The sequence below is a fragment of the Diplotaxodon limnothrissa genome, linkage group LG6, assembly GCF_057381915.1.
Source record: "Diplotaxodon limnothrissa isolate DT_005_m linkage group LG6, D_limnothrissa_male_GT1.1, whole genome shotgun sequence".
NCBI classification, from domain to species: Eukaryota; Metazoa; Chordata; class Actinopteri; order Cichliformes; family Cichlidae; genus Diplotaxodon; species Diplotaxodon limnothrissa.
In genome coordinates this window covers 35,286,859-35,307,240 of record NC_140601.1, presented here as the reverse complement: position 1 = coordinate 35,307,240, position 20,382 = coordinate 35,286,859, and the positions used below count along the sequence as shown (strand labels likewise).

The window sequence follows — 20,382 nt, the reverse complement described above, 5'->3', positions numbered from 1 at the left end:
TGCTGTTACACCATTATGGTCTTTTGCGTGCCAAAGTTTTGTACTGTGAGTTTATTTTGGATGTATTCTGATGTATTCAGAGGTAAGAACCTCAACGACGTCTCTGATATGTTTCTAGATTAGTCTAGCAACCTTTTGAATTCAGATTAACGCTTTTAGTGATTGCTGTGCTTTCTGGGTTGGACTGTGTATTTCTGTATAAAATTACCGGTGGGCTGCATTTTCTTTTTGGGGGAGTAGGGGGATTTAATAGCTCCACTTAGCATCTACGAGCAATGCTAAGTGGCTACAGCTGAAGTGGATGTATCAGCAGCAGCCCGGTGGAAAAGAGGCTACTGCTGCTGAAAGGAAGGGGTGGGGGCGCTATCACCATGGTAACAGATTAAAGGCAAAGCTATTTCGGCGTTTCTGCTGCAGTAACTTCAGAATATGAACCCAAGGGGATTTTTTTTTTTTTTTTTTTGAGTTAAATTATATTAGGGAGGTGATATTTCTATTTGGCTCAAATGCCACTTTTTCAAACTTCTTTGCTCCTTTAAACATCCCTAATACAGCAGTGCCAACTCTTTCAGTGCGACGAGCAGAGAGCAGGAGGGGGGGGGAGGAGGAGGAGGATTGACAGCAGATGCCTTTGCAGCAGAGGACCAGAGAGGATGTATGTCCGTGTGTGCTGTTCCGGGACAAAATCCGCACATGTTTAAACGTTCACTTATCGAAAATTAAACCGCGAGATTTTACGAGTTTGTGAGAGAAAGCAAAGACAATTCAAAGCGCAGTGTCAGAGGGAATTCTTCTCTAAAGAAGATGGACGGGACGACCTGAATAGACGATTGGATCACTTCATTTAAAAGATGTATTTCGTGCTATCATTTTTTTTTTTCTTGATTAAATCAACTTGGATGTTCTATTGAGACCAGTCACTCAAAGCCTAGCTAACGATGGAGAGTGGAGTTTTTCTGCCCTGTCTGGATCAGTTCATGCTGAGCCCACTTGTCACTTGGGTAAGTGATGTACAATGCTCTGGTCTCCTCACAGATACTGTGATATCGACCTCAAATCCCATATTCTCTTTGCTGTTTAGGTGAGGACATTCGTGCCAAATGATGGGGGCATGCACTTGGATTTTTCTGAACTGCTGGATGGAGTCTTTCTAAACGACATAATGACCCAAATGTAAGTAATTTTATCCCAGTTTGAGCCTCCTGTTCATTTATCTGATTTTCAATCTAAGTTGTGTCAAGATAAATTCAGATTTTTGGCTGACTGTGGTCAATAAAGAATCTTTTTTTTTTTGCTGATTTCTGATCCTCTTGCTTCATGGTGTAGCATCCACTGATACTGTATGAAGCATCTGCTAACATTCTTATCCAGGGATCAACAGTACCAGCTTTGTTACTCTGCAGTAATAAAGGGGATCTTTGTAGTCAGCTGCAGACTTCCTCATTACTGACAGGTTTGGGTGTCTGACATAAATGTTAGAATTAGCATAAAAGTTACCCAGAGATGTACGGCTTGAGACAGACCAGACTGAAGGCAAGAGATTAACCAAAACATGAGAGACCTCATCCATACTGGCAAGATGCTACTTAAGAGATTATGATAGTTTTGCCTTATGTTCTGAGGGAATTACCCTCGTCCTTAGCAAACACTACCAAACCAGTGTGTTAAGCCTTCATGTGCAAGTTAAATGACACTTCAAAGATTGATAGATGACTCCTAACTAAAACTGAAGCACTCCAAAGAAAGAGGAAAAAAACTATGATCGAGTGCACTTGTGGATAATGCTCTTTAGCCATTGCAAATCTATAGTATCCATTCACCCCAATTATCTCCCCAGGGTCACAATAACCAGTTCTACAGGGGAAGAGGCGGGATAATCTCCTGGATTGGGAAGACCCTTTGGGATTAGGGCCTGGTGTTTAGTGCCACTGGGACACAGATGGGAGGGGGAAAGAGTACAGAACAGGACAAACAGCACACAGAGGGAGACTCGGCAGCTCAGCATTATATTTGTGTCTGTTTCAATAATTATGACTGACTCTTTTTACGCTTTGCCTTCTTCTTTTTATCATCGTATATTAAGCGTATATATATGTTTCACTTTCTCAGTAATGAAATCTTACCTCCATAACAACCTATAACAACATCAAGCTTTAGAAACACAACAAAACAAAACTCCAGTTTGTTGGCAGGAAGGAATGATGTCACACAGGCTAAAGTTGGGAATGAATAGGGATCTTGTGAATGTTTCCGAGTCAAGATTTCTATCAGTTGCAGCTTCTTCTTATCCAAACATGTTAATTATGTTTGACTGCTTGCTGGTTGGTTTGAAAATGGCAGTAATGTCAAGTAAAACACTTTTATGTTACATTTTCAGAAATCCTTCAGCTTCATCTCAGGGTGCAAAGAAAATGAGCAAGGATCCAAGTCAGAGGATCCAGAACCTGAACTTTCTCGTGCAGCAGATCAAGACATTTTACCTGGTGAGTTCCCATTTTTTTTTATAGATACAGCAGCAGCTAAGCTTTCAATCTCCCTTAACATCAGATTATAATATAGTCTGGGTTTACTTTAACTTCAACATACTGGATGACTTAGCAGATCAACTAGTTCTTCTTAAGATGCATGGCCTAAATTTCAGTCATGTGAACATCTGTGTAATCGGCACAGGAGCGGCATTAGAGCACAGCCAGAGCCAGAGTAAAGCTGCAGTCAGAGTCACAGACAGAGCTTTAGACTGACGTATAAAGTTGCAAAATTCATGGGCAGACACCAGTGGTGTTAAAATCTTGGATTTTCTGTCTGTGTCAGAGTAATTAAGCACAATTTAACCCTTGAAATCAGTCAGAATCACCAGAGAAGCAATTTCACTGAGAACAGGACAATGAATTGATTATCTTAAGGAAAGGATAATCCACACAAATGAAACCACAGTAGCAGTATTTCTACTGTAGTTGCTTTTTGAAAACATACATGTATGTCTGCTAGTTATGTTGTTAATAGTACCTCTGCACACCAACACAATGCATTTTAAATCAAAGAGTCAACATTCAATGAAGTTCAGACTTTCATCTTTAATTCAAGAAATCAAAAAAATGCATTAATTGTTTAGGAATTATACACAATTTTATACAGATCGTCTATTTTTATACTAATCTTAGAGGCTGAAAAGTAACAGAACAATTGACAAACTCAGTAATGAGGTCCAAAGGGATGTCCATGCAAGTGAAGATAATCTTTAGACTGAAAAACTAGAATCAATCTGTCAGAAACTTTAACAGTGGACAAATTATTCTTTAAAAAGGGTGCATTCCAACACGTTCTCACTCCCAAAGCGTAACATTTTACGCTAGGTGACAAAACGTCGACATGTTACGCCTCGGGAGTGAGAACGGGCTGTGCATTCTGAACTATACCGGGCTATGATCTCTACTCTGATGTAGCTAAATGCTGCAAAATTGATTGAACAGCAATTCACAGCATAAATAGATGGTGACCCAAACACACTGTAAAAGCAAACCAAGAGTTTATCAAGGCAGAGAAGTGGGATATTCTTCAATGGCCAAATCAGTTATCTTATCTCACCTCAGTAGAACAGGCTTTTCAGTTATTGAGGGCATAACTGACGGAGGAGAGAACCAACAGAAGGCAGGCAGGAGGAAAAGTCTGGTAGAGCATCTCAACGGAGGAAACAGCATTTCGTGATCTTCATGGGTTCTAGACTTAAGACTTGCTGTAAATGATTTTTTTTATCCAAATGTTAGAACAATCCTTATTTCTTTAAAATTATGTCAGTTTGTCCACTTACTTTTGAAACTTTGAAAATGAGGAACTATGTATAAAAACGTCTGCAGTTCAGTTAATGCTATACTTACGTTAAACTCATCGAGTTAAAGCTGAAACTCTGCACTCGACTTCTCTATACAGTAACGTTACACAAACAGCTATATTACACAAACTGTGTCACTATCCAAAGACTTCAGGACCTAACTGTACACATTTTAAGTTGTTTGTCCCCAGTGAATGGAAACAGAGACAGTCTGAGATAAACTGCAGCGTGCCATGTTTATTTTTGCATTAAAATTATTATTAGTAAGGCACTGTAGATCTAGGGCATCTAGAAGTGTTGCAGTCTATTTTTGGTTATTTTCATTCTCTAAGATCAGTTAAAAGACTTGACCGCTGCACTGGTTTAACTGGAACTTTCAGCTAAATGTCAGTGTGTGAACATGGTTCAAAGTTACAAGGCTAACATGTTTAGTATGTATGACGCTGTCTACAATTACAACATGAGTATAGCATCTAGCTTGCTGTCATTTAATAATTTGTGCTAAACAAATAGTGCAGCTGCAGCTGTTTGAATTAGTGTATTTTTGTTTGATTTTGACCTAATGGAGCTAAAGCTTACATTAAGGAGATGCAGTGATTCAATATGAAAGAGACAGAATAATAACAAGTGCAGTTCTATAGAGGAGCTTTCGCATAAGGTTCAAAAAGAAAGGATGATGGGAAACTTAGGCAGGGACAAGGCTGCAGCAGTTTTACAGAATTTCACCACGGCACCAGGGAAACTGGCTCTGTCATTTACCCATTCAGAGCACTCACCATTTGTTGGCAGTGTTTCTATACATGTATTTGAGCAGGTCCTATGTGCTGTACATACATACTTCTCCATCTATTCAAACACTTTGGCTAGAATGCAAGAAGTGTTTTGTCCTTGTTTCACTTTAACCCAAATGTGGGGTTTTTCCTCTAACCATCTCTCTTCTCTTTTCTGTCTCTTCTTTTGTAGGATAATCTGAGACAATTAATCATGACTCCTTTGCCAAATGTGTTGCTGCTTGGCAGGACTCCTTACTGTGGTATGCTCTTTAAAACGATTATACATTCCCAATATGCACCGCTTGATTTTCAGTGGTCAGTGATTTCTGAATAGTTAACAATGAAAACCTTTGAGTCTGTAAAATGAAACAGACTCTTTTCAGCTCCTTTAATTCAACTGCACACCGCTATCAGTCTGATAGCCGCACTAACTTCTGATGGCAATGCTTCGGCAAGTGATGACCCAAATACACCAACCAGCGCTGTGTTCAGTTTAAATCCGTGACAGCAGTCCTACTTCGATCCAGTGGGTTTGTTTTCCAATAATTCAATTTCTTTACTCTCATAGAACAAAGCCTGGATGAAATGAGGAAACTTTTGCTATTACTATTGGGATGTGCAGTTCAGGTAAATACTGAGTGATTCATATTTTAAAATGGTGTTTATGTTTTACGTTTCTGGGTCAGATTTGTGCATTTTTGCATTTTTACAGTGTGAGAAGAAAGAGGAGTACATTGAGAGAATCCAGACACTTGACTTTGAGACAAAAGCAGCAATAGCTGCTCATATTCAGGAGGTATTTGACTTTATATGACATATGCTTTGAATGCTACAGCGTTTTTTTTTTACAGGTAATCATTTGTTTTTGTGCAGTTGTTTGTGTAGTTGCTGTGTTTTGTATTATTCTTTCCTCAACTATGCTGATTGTCATGTCCCGTGTTTAACAGTTGACTCACAGTCAAGACAATGTGCTGGATCTGCAGTGGTTGGAGTCTAGTGAGCTGCACCCCGATGATATGGAGGCAGCAGTAAGGAACATGACCACACACCTCCGACACCTGCTGGATCAGAGGGATACCCATCTGGAGGTACTTAATTTTCATATTTACAAACAGTATTAGCTACATATTTTTATAGGAACAATGGATATTATTTTATTAAGATGCTTTTCATTTTAGACTGAGCTCAGATACTGTACACTCATCACTAATGTTCAACCTGTAGTATTAATCCTGCTTCCTATTTGCAGACTATAGCAGAGCTAATGCAGGAGAAAGAGGGTGTGGTAAGTTTGCTCAGTAGCCCCTCCAGCCCACAGTCTGCCAGCTACTCTCCTACAATTCAGCAGCAGCAGGTGGGGACCCAGCAACACCTTGCAGTCGAACTGGCTGACTCTAAGGCAAAGATCAGACGACTTAGACAAGAACTGTAAGTATGTGATAGGTGGGAAAAATAATTGTTTTCTTTGTTTGTTGACTAAAATTAGCTTAAAAAGTTAAGATATATTTTACACTAACTGGAGATCAGAACATTTTCATATGAAAGTTACTACATAGATTGGATCAACGTTAAAAAAAGGCAAACTAATACAAAAGAGGTTGTAGTAAGTTGGAATTTTTGTAGAACTTTTCTGCCCAGATTTATTTCATCTTTTGTCCCCTTCATGTCACCAAAATGTTTGCAGAGTAAAGCGTTTGCTTTTCTCCCACATTAAAAGATTATTAGGTTAAGCATTGTAGAGTTCCTCCTAACGGTGCTGATTGGTAAATGGGTTTCCTCTGTGTAACTGCCAGTAGGGAATAAATAGGAGGCAGAGAGAGAGAGAGAGATAGTACAGGATAAGAGATGCCCTGCAGAGTTTGGCCCACATTACTGCCTGCTTGGCAGGTTCAATGCCTATGCACTACCACTGACCCATATTTGCTCTGCATATCTGCAGATACTGCACACACGAACACACGCACGCTAAAGCTGATCCAATCAAGATCTCAGTTCCATCATTGCTGTCCATCCCATCAGCTCACATACTGTTCAGAAACACAATGTCACATAAAGCCATGCTCTGATTTTTTTGAATGGCCTTAGACTATTCTTTTTTATATAAGAAAATTAACACACTTTTTTTGTCATCAGCATGTGGGAAGGAAAGAAATGAAGCTTAACAGCTAATGTTTGATCCATTTTGTCAGAATGGCTTATATTTCTGTTATGCTTACTTATTATTTAAACATTTTCAATTCGTGTTTAAAATGTAGCGCATGCTAACCTCCCAACTTTATGTCTCTCTGTGATCCACACATGACACCAGAGAGGAGAAGAGTGAACAAATGCTGGACTGCAGACATGAGTTGGAGAACATGGAGGCTGAGCTGAAGAGAATCCAGCAGGAGGTCTGAAGTCAAAGAACACGTTGAAAAAAGAAAAAAAAAAATCACAGCTAATGGTGACAAACAGTAACCTCCTGACCTCTCTGCAGCTTATGCAGATTATTGAACGCTGTACTTTGCTGCAGCTCCGTGCTTAATAACTACTAACTTAAACCTCTGAACACTGACTCAGATGTACAGCTAAAGCCCCTGTGGATTTGTCTGCTCGGGAAATCTCAATTTGCATTTGTGGCTTAGATGGTCACACTAGTTAACATGGTTCATATATTTATAACAATTAAATATTTAGTGAAAATAAAAGCAGTATTTAATTTCTTACAGCCATTTTTGTCTAGTGGAATGGAAAAAGTTATTATATCACCTTAAATTTTATATTGTTGTGAAACACTTAATCATGATCTTTGTCTCTAAAGGTTCTTTATTAATAACATTTTACTTACTTATATGTGCCTTGGCTTTCCCTGATAAAGTTATCACATGACAACAGATTGGATGTTCACGTCTTACCATAACAAAAAACACACAAATCTTCCATTCGTGTTTCCAACTAAACTAAGTCAGTGTTCTCTGCTGTTTTAGCTATTTGATGTTGAACTGATGTTTGATGATGAACTTTAGAGTTTATGGCGGAAATTTCTGACTATAAAAAGCTGTATCAAGCTTAAGACTTTTTTGTTATAAAACATTCTTTTCTCTTAACTTTACCAGAATTCCCAGTTGCTTCTGGATGCACGCGCAGCCCGCACTTACCGTGATGAACTGGATGCCCTGAGAGAGCGAGCCATCAAGGCGGACAAGCTGGAGAGTGAAGTGGGACGCTACAGGGAGCAACTGCACAAGATGGAGTTCTACAAAGCCAAAGTGGAGGTTGAGGCAGAATAAATACATGTAGAACATACATACATTACAAACATACAATAGACTTTTAATTAACTAGTGTAGTGAAAGATTCAAATAAAGAGAAATATGATGATTGGGTGGGATTCAGTGTGGTTTAGTATTTAAGGTGAATTTAAATATTTTTTCATGTTTCAGGAGCTAAAGGAGGATAATAGGGTACTCCAGGAGACTAAAGAGGTTTTGGAAGATCAACTGGAAGGCTGGAGGGCACGCTCAGATAAAATCCACCAGCTGGAGAAACACAATCTGCTGTTGAAGGCCCAGGTCCATGACATGGAACAGGTCAGACATCTCCACAGAGTTTACCAGAAATATCATTTAAAATATCTGGAAGGTTAGATTTCATCTTTAATGTTCATCTAGCTTGTTCACCAGCTGGACAGGTAGCGCTCTTATACCACCGCTTATAGTTTGGGTTTTCACTTAAGGAGAGGGAGGCAGATCGGAGGCGCATTGAGGAATTGCAAACGGACAACTTGGCTTTGTGTTTGGCACAGAGGAGGAGTATGGAGGAGTCCCAGCACCTAGGCTGGGAGTTAGAGCAACTCTCCAAGACCACAGAAAGCTCCCAGGGTAAGAGTGGGTGTAAAGAAGGAATAATGAGAGCTTAGGCTAATCTACAATATATTGCCAAAAGTATTCACTTACCCATCCAAATCACTGAATTCAGGTAGTGTGCAGAGGTGACCAACTTTCTGCAGAGTCAGTCACTACAGACCTCCAAACTTCACGTGGTCTTCAGATTAGCTCAAGAACTGTGTGTAGATAACTTCATGGAATGGGTTTCCATGGTTGAAGAGCTGTATCCAAGCCTTACATCTCCAAGTGCAATGCAAAGCATTGGATACAGCGGTGTAAAGCATGCCCCCACTGGACTCTGGAGTGATGCATCACACTTCCCCATCTGCCAATCCAATGGATAAATCTAGGTTTTATAGTTTTCCAGGAGAATAATAATTTTATGACTATATTATCCCAAGTGTAACGTTTGGTGGAGGATGGATTATGGCATGGGATTGATTTTCAGTTGGGCTCGGCCCTGTCACGGCTGCATAGCCGGTGTGGCTAACCTCTCACCCTGGGTCAACACACCTGAATCACATGATTAGTTTGTTACCAGGCCTCTGGAGAACTTCAGGACATGTTGAGGAGCTAATTTAGCCATTTAAATCAGCTGTGTTGGTTCAAGGACACATCTAAAACCTGCAGGGACACCGGCCCTCGAGGCCTGGAGTTGCCCACCCCTGTCCTAACTAATAATAGCAACACAAGAACTTAACATATTTCCAATATAACATAAGGCACCAATAATACAAAAACAACCTCAAAATGTCAGGCTACAGACCCAGCCCCTGACAGACCCCTTAGTTCCAGTGAAAAGAATGAAGACATTTTGGACAATTTAATGCTCCTAATGTATGGGAATAGTTTGAAGATAGCCCAGTGCATTCAGATGAGCAGTGCACAAAGTCCTAAAAGAAATGGATCAGCAGGTTTGGCCTGAAAGACCTTGACTGGCCTGCACAGAGTCCTGAGACTACAAGCCAGGCATTCTCGTCCAACATCATGTCCAACCTCTGGATGAATGGTCAAAATGTTCCATAAGCACACACCTAAACCTGGTGGAAAGGCTTCCCAGAAAAATGTGAAGCTGCTATTTCAGGAAAGGATGGGACGACATCATATTAAACTCTGCGAGTTAAGAATGCTGTGTCATTCAAGTTCATATGTGTGACTACTTTTGGCAATATAGTGTACTTTCCAGTGAGAGTAGATAAGGATAAGTTATGTAAAGGTGTGCATGCATTATTGTGCCATCTCTTAAATAAGTTATTTACTTGAAATACTCAACAATCAGGCTTAAGATGTGACTTTTATTGTCTTTGTTAAATGAATCTCTGTTACAAAAAGTGAATCAGAGGCATGTCTGTACATATGAGTGGCGCTTCTACTGATACCAAACTTATTTTTAATGATATTTTTGCAAATAGCAGCATTGCAGAATGTGAAAGTGACCAGTTAATAACATTCCTAGAAAAGTGAGCTATTTTCACTTGTTTCTCTCAAGCGTCTTGCAAACTAACTGTGTGTTTGTGTGTTTGTCAAAAGGCCAGCAGACCCTGAGTGAGGAGGTCAGTGAGAGGGCCTGCAGTCGATTGCTGAAACTGGAGAAAGAGAACAAACATCTCCTGAAGATTATAGAGGAGCTCAGAGCTTCTGTTAATAACATCACACAAACCAAACATAGCCACCTGGCGATGTGTAGTAACAACTGTACCTCATCAACAGACGAGTCCTCTGTGTTGCAGACCTCCTGCTCGAATGCTAAAAATCACTCTAATGGAGTCTCCCTCAGTATTGTAACAGAGTCGATGCTAAATGGGGATTTAAGCTGCCATCAGCAGCTAGACACCGAGGAGTTGGAGCGAGTCCAGAGTGTGAACCATCTCACAGCTAATCCAGAGCGTAATATCCAGGAGAAAGGACAGCTAGAGGATGGAGATAGTGGAGACCATTTCAAAGAAAGGATGTCTGATTTGGAAGTCTTAGAAAACAATCACAATAGGCGCCATTATTTTGTGAGGTCACATGATCACTCGCCTGGCTCAAAGAACAGCAGTCCCCGCCATGAAAGCATCTTCACAGGTCTGCCAACACGCTCCTCCTATGCCAGCAAGCACACACAGCGGCTAGAGGCCAAATGCAGGGCCCTGGACACAATAAATCAGCATCTACAAACTTCACTTGACAACACTGGTAGGTCCCATAGAAAATAAGTAGTGTTTTTGTACTTATATAGCAAAACATTTTCAGATTAATTTATTTCTTCTATCATTCTCCATGTTCAAGACCGAAAGGTTCAGCGTCTAGAGGCAGAGGTTGAGGAGCTGGAAGCAGAGAATCAGAGCCTGCAGGCCTCTTTAGAGGAACTTCGCATCTCTGCACGACGCCTGGAGCAGTTAGAAACAGAGAAGCAGACCCTGGAGCATGAAACAACTGCCCTGGAGAGAGACAAGAGGCAGCTAGAGAAAGAGAATCGACGACTCCGGCAACAGGTGGACAATTTTTTAAAAAAAAATAAAGATATCAGTTTTCTAGCGTTAGATAATGTTTGGAAACCTTATCGACTGTTCTACTTTCCTGTATTTCAGGCTGAAATCCAAGAAGCCAAATTAGACAGCAGTAATGTCTGTATGGCTAGCTTGGAAAGGGAGATGCGTTTTCTTGTAAAGGAAGTGGACGGATTAAGGGAAACTGCTGAGAGGGTGAAAGGCCTGGAGAGAGACAACAGAGAACTGACCAAGCAGGCTGCTATCGACCAGAGAACCCTGGCAACCCTCAGAGAAGTGAGGACTGACTGGATGCATAACATGACCGACAGCGTTTAATACATTTATTAGACTGTCACCCAATCTAAGGTTTATGCCAAAGCTGGCCTAACCGTACTGGTAATTACTAAAATGATTTTATTTTGTGTTTCTGTAATCATTAATACACCAGAAGCACAAGCTTTTTATATCAACATTACATTTTTAACACTAAAATAAAAATATTGTTGTTATTCATGAATTTTCAAATTTACAGTTTTACTAAAAATACTGAAAAAATAGTAAAGAACATCATTATGTTTTGATTAAGATCCCAAATTTTAATTGTTTACTTGCAGTAAAAATTGTCTACTTTGCTGGCTCAAATTTAGGTATAAACATGAATTCATTTTGTTATTTACCTAATAAATAACAATATAATTTTTAGTTTTACACAAGCTTTTGACAGATTTCTAAAATATTCATATTTTCTTTATTTTTTATGAGTGGTGGTCTAATAAATGTGTTAAGCACCTTAACCTTTAGTGGCAGTCTTCATATAACTACTTCAGGCCAACTAAATGACATTGCCGTCCCTTACATAATTTCCTTAGGGATTAATAAAGTATTCTGATTTTGATTCTGATTAAGCAATACTGCTATTATGGAAACCTGTTTGTTTTATTTGAAATGTATTGTCTATCTTTAGGAGCTAGTTAGCGAGAAGCTGAGAACCCAGCAAAGAGACAATGAACTAGAGAGGCTTTCCCATGAGCTGGAAATGAAGGTCCTGAACCAGGAGAGTGCACATCAGGCTGAACAAGAGAGACCAGATAACAGGTCTGTGCATACTCTTTGGAGCTTTCTGTTCCCATCACGTAACTATTTAAGAGAATGTTATAACAAATGCAAAGTTTTATAACGCAAAATAATTTTCTATACACAGCAGGTTCAAAATGCTCGAGTCTGAGCTGGAGACATCTCTGAAAAAGTCTCTGCAGATAAAAGACGACAAGTTGGCTTCTTTGGAGGCCCGTCTGCAGGAATCCTCCTCTCTGAATCAGCAGCTGCGCCAGGAACTAAAGAGTGTAAGGAATAAAGTTAAGCTTCCCAGACCTGTTAGTTTCTCTGGATCCACTTGAACGACTGTCTTCCATCACACAGGTGAAGCTGAGCTATGAAGCCCTGCAACAGAGGCAGGAGGAAGAGAGGACAACATCAAGTTCCACACCTCCAAGAGAAACTGGCAAGGCCATGAGTGAATGGCTACGTGAAAGTCAGGAAGCTACCAAAGAACTGCTAAAGCTAAAAGATCGCCTCATTGAAGTCGAGAGAAATGTAAGTGACACTGTGTGTGTGAGAGAGATTGGGTGAATGAGACTCGTAGTAAAAAGTGCTTTGAGTGCTCAGTTAAAATAGAAAAGTGTCTAAATAAGTAGCAGTCCATTTACATTTCTGTAAACACATAAAGAGGAACATAGAACACATAAAGCTGTACAATATTAAATTATATCATGGGTTCCTGTACACAGAGATTCCCTATTTTTGATAATGGCACACAAATTATGCTAAAGCTAATACCACGCTACAGTTTGTCATAATATCTTCCTGCTCTCTTATGCAGAATGCGACACTGGAGGCAGAACGCCAGGCTTTACAAGCCCAGCTAAAACAGCTGGAAAGTCAGTCTGACAGCCAGCAGGCTCAGGTCCTTGCCCTGCAGCGGCAGGCTGCCTCACTGCAGGAGAACAACACAGCATTGCAGACACACAATGCAACCCTGCAGGTGTCATTACAATACACACTAGTCTCTGTAACAGAATTCACATAAAAGCTTCTGTAATATCCTCTGGTAAGCTTCTGCTCTTGTAAACAGCATACATAAACTATTTATGTTACATTAATTCCTTGGTGTTTTTCTCCAGGTGGAAAAGTCAACACTGAATTCACAGAGCGCCTCCCTTATGGCCCAAAACACTCAGCTGCAGCAGCAGCAGTCTAAGGCAGAAAGTGAACGGGACAGTGCTATACATGAACGTGAAGAGCTGCGTGGTGCTCAAGAGCAGCTGTTACGAGATCATGAGCGCCTGGCAGTCCTGCATGAGCGACAAGCCATGGAGTATGAGGCCCTGATGGGCAAACACGGCTGTCTGAAAAATGCCCACCGCACACTGGAACTGGAGCATCGCACTCTTCAAGACAGGTAGGTCACAAGAGAGCTGTGGACGATGGTAAAAGTTTGCATACAAGTTCATTTAAACCACTTGTCTTAAGGATCATTCATATCTTTAATCTGAGCATTGCCAGTTAACCTAAACCCAAACATGAACTTCATATTCATGTTTGGATTGTTATTTAGATACAACAGCCTGTTGCAGCAACGTAGCAAATTAGAAGACCTGGAGAAAGCCCTCAAGGAGGAGCAGATGAGGATGGCTTTGGAGAAAGAACAGCACAGGACAACGGCTGCTGAGTGCTGCAGACTCCGTGATGAGAAAGACTGGTGAGAACGTGCATGCACACAAACCTACACACACACACAAACTCCAGAGCATGTATATATATGTGGATATATCAACAAAGGAAATTTTTCTCATGATACATAATTTTTTAAGGCTGAACCAGACATACCGCCAGCTTCTTAACGATAACGAAGCGCTGACATCAGATCACAAGCAGCTCAAGAGCCAGCTGAATGAGGCCAAGCTGGAGCACACGTGGCTAGAGGCAGACTTTTCGAAGCTCAAAAAGGACTATCAGCAGCTCGACATCACGTGCACAAAACTCACAAACCAGTGTGAGGTATGCTTTCAAATCCTGTGAATAATCTGACGGTTGCATTAAAATAACAACTTTCAACCATTTTTTTCAAATGCTTAACCAATTCAGAATTCCAAAGGGGCTGAAACCTATCAACCCTATTTTCACAATTGCATATCAGTGCGACTTTTGATAGATGTTTATTTATAAGCATGCATGTTCATCTGACGCTTAGCTGCTGAGCCAGTTGAAGGGCAACCTCGAGGAAGAGAACCGCCACCTGCTCGCCCAGATTGAGACCCTGATGCTACAGAACCGGACTTTGCTGGAGCAGACTATGGAGAGCAAAGATCTCTTTCATGTTGAAGAACGCCAGTATATGTAAGTGCACAGGACAATAGTAAGTTTACCATGATCAAATCTTCATGCTATAGTATTTTGCTAATGGACTTAACAATGTTTGGTACCTGCAGACAACAAAACATTTCGCTAATTAGGATATCAAAAATGCCCCTTTAGTGAGACCTAAATTCTATTGATGATTAACCTATAATCTCTCTCTTTTCAGTGACAAGCTTAATCATTTGAGGAGGCAGAAAGAGAAGCTGGAGGAAAAGATAATGGACCAATATAAGTTTTATGAGCCCTCGCCTCCTCGCAGGTAAGGGGACACCTTTATTTTCATGTTTATGTTGATGAAACAAGTTTTATAACTTTTTACATAAATTCCAGTTCATAGAGACAGTTATTTGATCAATTAAGGCAATTTCATAGCATGGAACATGATTCATTTGTATGTAGTCATATTTCTGGCATGTGAATGCATAAGGATAAAGAAAAGTGAAATGTTCAGTGCATCATGGCAAGACCCTCAGCAGCCTGAACCTATAGCTGCATAACTCAGGCTAGCTTCAGGCTCACGTGAGTCACTAAGCCTTATACTTATACTAATTAGAGGATCCTCATACCTGAAGGCTCTGCCTCCTGTTCAACTTTTGGAAACCATTGGAACTAGGGCTGCTCAATTAATCGAATTTTAATCACGATTACGATCTGGGCTTTCAACGATCATTAAAAATGACTGAGCCGATTATTAGCCCCTCCCTCATTTATCCGCGACACCTTAAAGGCCGGTCCGTGAAAATATTGTCGGGCATAAACCGGTCCGTGGCGCAAAAAAGGGTGGAGACCGCTGATTAAGAGGACCCGAGGGAAGCTCGGAAAGCTAAGCAGAAGTTATTTGGAGAGTGACTGCTGTTGGTTGAAAAGAGAGTTTAAAAAAAAAAAAAAACTTCAGTGGTGTTGCACACTATTTTATATTATTTTTTTAAAGTCATTGTTAACCCTTTAAAGCCAGTCAGAGCAGCATGCTCCGTTTTGCGTAACTATTTTTAAATCCCTGTAGAACCTGAACCGTGTAAGCTAGCGCAATAATTTGTTTTGCATATGAAACCGGAGGAGTTGTACTTACATCTTATGCCATCAGCTTGTCCTCGGTCACGGTTTCGTTCCACATATAGCTTTGCAAAAATTGCATAAAAAGCGCTTGCAGGAACAAAAACATAATATTCCAGAAACACGCTTTGCCGTTCCTATCAGCTGTTCGTAACACTTCCCACAGTGAAATGATGCACATGCTGTTTTCTTTGCAAATTTGCATCATAGGATTGTTTTTTGTTTTTCCTGCAGTATATAAAAATTGCTGTATCTCCAAAATAAAACTATGAAGACACTCAAAATAAATTTCCTGTGGTGGGAAACTTTTTTTTTGCAACTTTATTGTATTTAAAGTTTTGAGGGATAAACCTCTTAAATTTCTCCAAGTAGAAATATATGTAAACAAAACAAAAGCGATTTTCAATTTTTTTGTAGTTTATTGCACTTTTTTGCAATTTATGTAATTACTATGGACTTAATGCATACATATTATTAAAATATGGGCTATAACAGTTGTATTGATGTATAGCAACTTGAAATGCTCCCACAAATGGCACTACAGCATGTAAAAAAATAATATATATATAAGCTCTGGTGGACTTGGTTCTATGGTAGGTCTTAAAGGGTTAAATAAATATCGTCAAATAATCGTGATCTCAATTTCAGTGAAAATAATCGTGATTATCATTTTTGCCATAATCGAGCAGCCCTAATTGGAACTAGAAGTAAGCCTGCACACTGAGAGTGAAGGTCTCTGTTGGGATACATCACACCAGTGTGTGAATGGGTGGATGACTGGATATGTAAAGCGCTTTGGGGTCCTTAGGGACTAGTAAAGCGCTATATAAATACAGGCCATTTACCATTTACCATTTTTACATCTTTAAGATATTCCTGAACGAACTTCAAGTATTGATTGTTTAATCTGATCACAAGAATTTCAAGCTTAATTCGATGGGTAAGTGGTGATGCTTAACCACATCGATGCCCAGTGCATTTTCTGTGCAGACCATCCTCTGTGTTATATTATTTATTTGATTTCCCTTGAATTATCTGCTCTTCCACAGACGTGGGAACTGGATTACTTTGAAGCTGAAGAAGCTGATGAAATCCAATAGCCGCGAGCATGGGCCTGAACGCCCACCCACACCCACACACTCAGGCGTTCCTGAGCCTCAGCTCTCCTGTCACGACAACAGTTCTTTCATCAGCTCAAATGGCTCTGGAGGCTCAGCCTCCACATCAGCATGTGATGTCATCTCACCCCAACGTAACAGCAGTGAGTATTTCCTTCTCAAATTCAAAAGATCATCATCAGAGCTGAAACATGCAGATCATACAGGTGCGTTCATGTAAGATCCAATTCACAGCCACTGTACAGAGATGCATGAGTGAAGTGACGGACAAATCAGGTCCATGTACATCTACGTGTGAAGGACGCTCATCTTCCCAGAATTTGACAAAAAAGCCATTTTCTGCCTTAAGATTTTCCATCAAGGTGCGAAAGCTTAAATAAATATGTGTATTTTAAACTAAACCTGTTTCCACATCATTTATATGTGCATTTTGGTAACTATACATATACCAATGGCAGTGTGTGAACAAACTAGTTATCAGTAACTCAGAAAGAAAACTTACAGAAGCATACTTAGTGTATTAAAAATCAGAGTATGTTGTGTGTGTTTCATGTTCAAAGCATCATTCTTTCCAGTGCATGAGGTGTGTCAAGTTTCTTGAGGAATCCTCAGTATTTCTCCCCTTTGTCTTTCTCTTGTCTTTCTATTTTTATTCACTCCTCCCAACACCCTCGGCTCTCTTTTCCCCTTGTCTTTGCCCTTCCTACTTCTCCCCTCTCTTTCTTTCCCCTTACTCTCTGCTGGCATCCACACCCTCCCTTCTATCTGTTCTGCGTGTCTCCCATGTGGTCACTCTTAAAAAGCCACTCTGAAAATGTTTCCCCGTATGAGGAACCGGCTGAAGGACAGAGACAAAGTCAAGTCCCTGTTTCGGCGTTCCATATGTAAGAAAGACTGTGGTCCGTTGTCTGGCTTCATCTTGCCCTTTTTACTTACTTCAGTAATTCCAACAGCTTTGTGCTTTATGCTTTTTTAATGCTAGCATACCACTAACTCATATCTGATTTGTCATTGTCCCCAAGTTCTAAAGTAACTGGGTAATGTGTTAGCAGTGTGGACATCATTGGCAAACTCATTTCACCAGCCTAATTTAAAGTTATTTGTTATGATATTGCATGTTCTTGCAGATACAGGCTGCTGCAGGACTTATTTTCTAACAGAGTGGCTATATTTGGAACAGTGTGGGGTATTTTATTAGAACCACAGAGGTCAAAGAAATGCTGCATTGCAGGAAGAGACTTTTGTGGCAGTAGCTTTGTAATCCCAGGCTGCAGTGAAAGCGAAACAGATTGAGATTATAATGTAAAAGCTCCATCCTTTACATCTGTTTATATAGTGACCACACTACTGGAAAAAAAAACCCTCATAATCTTCACAGCCATTTCATCTTTCTGTTCCTTTACGTCATCCACATCCCACTTCTTCCATTCTTTCATCCAACAATGAAGCCCTGAGCAGCTTAGTCTGTCCCTCGCCCCCATTAGAGGTAAACTGCTTGCCTGACAGCTCAGTACAGCTGGAAGAGTCAGAAGCTGATGTGGAGGAAAGCAGGAAAGACCCACTGACCTCATCATTTACCGACTCCATCTCGTCCATCCTCCCCCTTCCTCATACCACCACTCTGCCATCTGTCCATCTCGACAGCACCACCACTGACATTGTTCCAGATGTTTCTGAGTTGACAGGTAGAGGCATCCATTAACTAGTGTTTGTTTTGTTTTTGTTTTTTCTTTTGTTAATTTTAATTGATTATATAGTAAAATAAAGTGCAGAGTAATTGAATTAAAACACTGTCACGCGCTGTTCTTGCCTAAGCATAGAAAAGTGTCATTCACACAATAATTGTTTTATTCTTTGCCCCACAGATAAGCATTCAAATGACAGCAATTTGCCATCTGGACTTGAGGACAATGATGAGCTGCAAAATCACGGTAAAACCTTTGGGATACTCATTTAGAGGATTCAACAAACATGCAGGAATTAAGACTAAATCCATCAAATCGCAATCATGACCTTGTTTCATATTAATCTTTATGTTGATCCTTAGTGCCAGCAACTGTTAACTGCTGCTCCCTATTGGTCATTTAGCATATCAAGGTGAAAGAGCAGAGAGATGTTTTTTAAAATGATTTTCATATAAATTTTAGCTCTGAAAAAACATTGTAATCTCTTTTCAGGGCTGAATTGCGCTGAGAGCAGGGCCCAAAGTGAGAGCAGTGTTGAGTTCAACCTGAGCCTGGAGAATGAGCCGTGGTCAAATGGAAGCAGCCCTGTCCAGCACCCTCCGTCACGTCGTTCTTCCTCCTCCTCCTACCAACCACCCAGTGATGCCTCAACCCCCCTGCACACAAAGCAGCAGCACAAAGAGAAAGCCTCTACCATGCCCACTGCTAACAGTAAGATTTCAGATATCCAATGTGAACCAAAACAGAGAGATCCTGTTCTGCCTCAGGACTTCTGGCTTAGAAGGGGCACAAAAAGTATTCGAAGAGGGTCAAGGGGGAAGATGACAAGGCGCGCATCAGATTCAGGAGGTACAGGCAAAATCAATCCAGGACTCAATGGGATGAATCCTAAACTGAGCACAAGCAAAGTTGAAACTACCAAAGCCTCTGCTTGTTCACCAATCACAGTGTTGTATGTTCAGGGCAAGTCATCCTCAATGTCTGGCTGCCTCAACTGCTTCTCTTCCCCGATGGGAAAAGAAGGGCGACTTAAAGGGCCGTGGTCTCCCAAAAGTCTCCCTCGCGCAAGCAGTGTCATTTCAACAGCAGAGGGCTCGTCCCGACGATCCAGTGTCAGCAGTGACTACAAGGTGATAGTCAAGACTGACCTGGTCCCTGTCCAGGTTTCAGAGTATTCAGAGAGCAATATTAAGGACGAAGCAGCAAGCCCGAATCAACAACCAGAGCCAGAGATTAAGAACAGTGAGCCTGCGCCCATTCCTCCTGTCAAACCTCCAAGAGACCCAGCAGCTGTGCAGGAGCCACTTTTTGACTCCTCATTCACTTTCAAATCTGTCTTTTCCAATACAATCTTTGGTGATTCTGTGGTTACCACCACAACTAGTCTAGATGGGCTTGACACCAACCGAACCGTCCTCTGTCAAAATTCACCTCTGGATCAAACCTGTTCACGAGAAATCTCAAAATCTGTCGAAAACACACCGCAAACAGTTCTTAATATGGCAGATGAGCAGAGTCAAAATCCAGAGCATGCAGCTGGGCTGGAAGGGAAAGACGAGCAGCTCACAGTTGCATGAAAGCAGCCGTCACTGTCACATCACTGTACAATTAGTCACTCAAATAAAGCAGGTGGCTATGAAGCAATTATTCATCACAGCACACAAGGATTTTAAGCAATCAGTATGTTTGCACTGTATTACACTGGCTACCTAAGTACATAACTCCTATAAAAGTGTGTTCAATAAAAAGACATTCTGATATTTTTTTTACATTGCTTTAGTAATCAACCTGAGCAGCAGATCAAAAGTGTTACAGTATTATTTACACGTTGGTTATTGTTTTGCACAAATGATGTTTAATTTCATTCAGTGATACGTAGATAGATCTCCTGTTTAACCTCTAATTAATTAGATTTATGCGTGTCATTCAGACCTTAGCCATACTTGTAAATATATTCGTGTTTGCCAAAAATATTGTATTCATTTTTGTAACTTCTATTTATGTTCTGTTCCTCATACACGAGTTATAACTTATTATGCACTGCTTTTAGAGTCTCTTTTATTTTGTATTTGAATCTGAGGTGGGAAGTGTTGCTCATATGTAAGACGTGTGTATATCTTCTACTACGTGAACGCTATTTTCCCTTAAATAAAGAAACCTGTGCAAA

At 40.5% G+C, this 20,382-nt stretch overlaps 1 protein-coding gene across 1 annotated transcript; it reads left to right on the top strand.

The window, feature by feature from the left end:
- Window positions 1-938: 938 nt before the first annotated feature.
- Window positions 939-19,792, top strand: LOC146631076 (girdin-like). Its single transcript, XM_085356311.1, has 29 exons — window positions 939-1,001; window positions 1,082-1,173; window positions 2,378-2,483; window positions 4,793-4,862; window positions 5,171-5,229; window positions 5,315-5,398; window positions 5,550-5,690; window positions 5,852-6,030; window positions 6,911-6,992; window positions 7,698-7,856; window positions 8,025-8,171; window positions 8,318-8,462; window positions 9,999-10,646; window positions 10,740-10,945; window positions 11,042-11,236; window positions 11,907-12,037; window positions 12,144-12,285; window positions 12,362-12,535; window positions 12,822-12,983; window positions 13,123-13,400; window positions 13,557-13,700; window positions 13,813-13,999; window positions 14,193-14,338; window positions 14,526-14,618; window positions 16,462-16,673; window positions 17,334-17,414; window positions 17,979-18,215; window positions 18,396-18,461; window positions 18,708-19,792. Exons 1-29 carry the CDS (start codon window positions 939-941, stop codon window positions 19,790-19,792), a joined length of 5,514 nt encoding a protein of 1,837 aa, XP_085212437.1.
- Window positions 19,793-20,382: the final 590 nt, after the last annotated feature.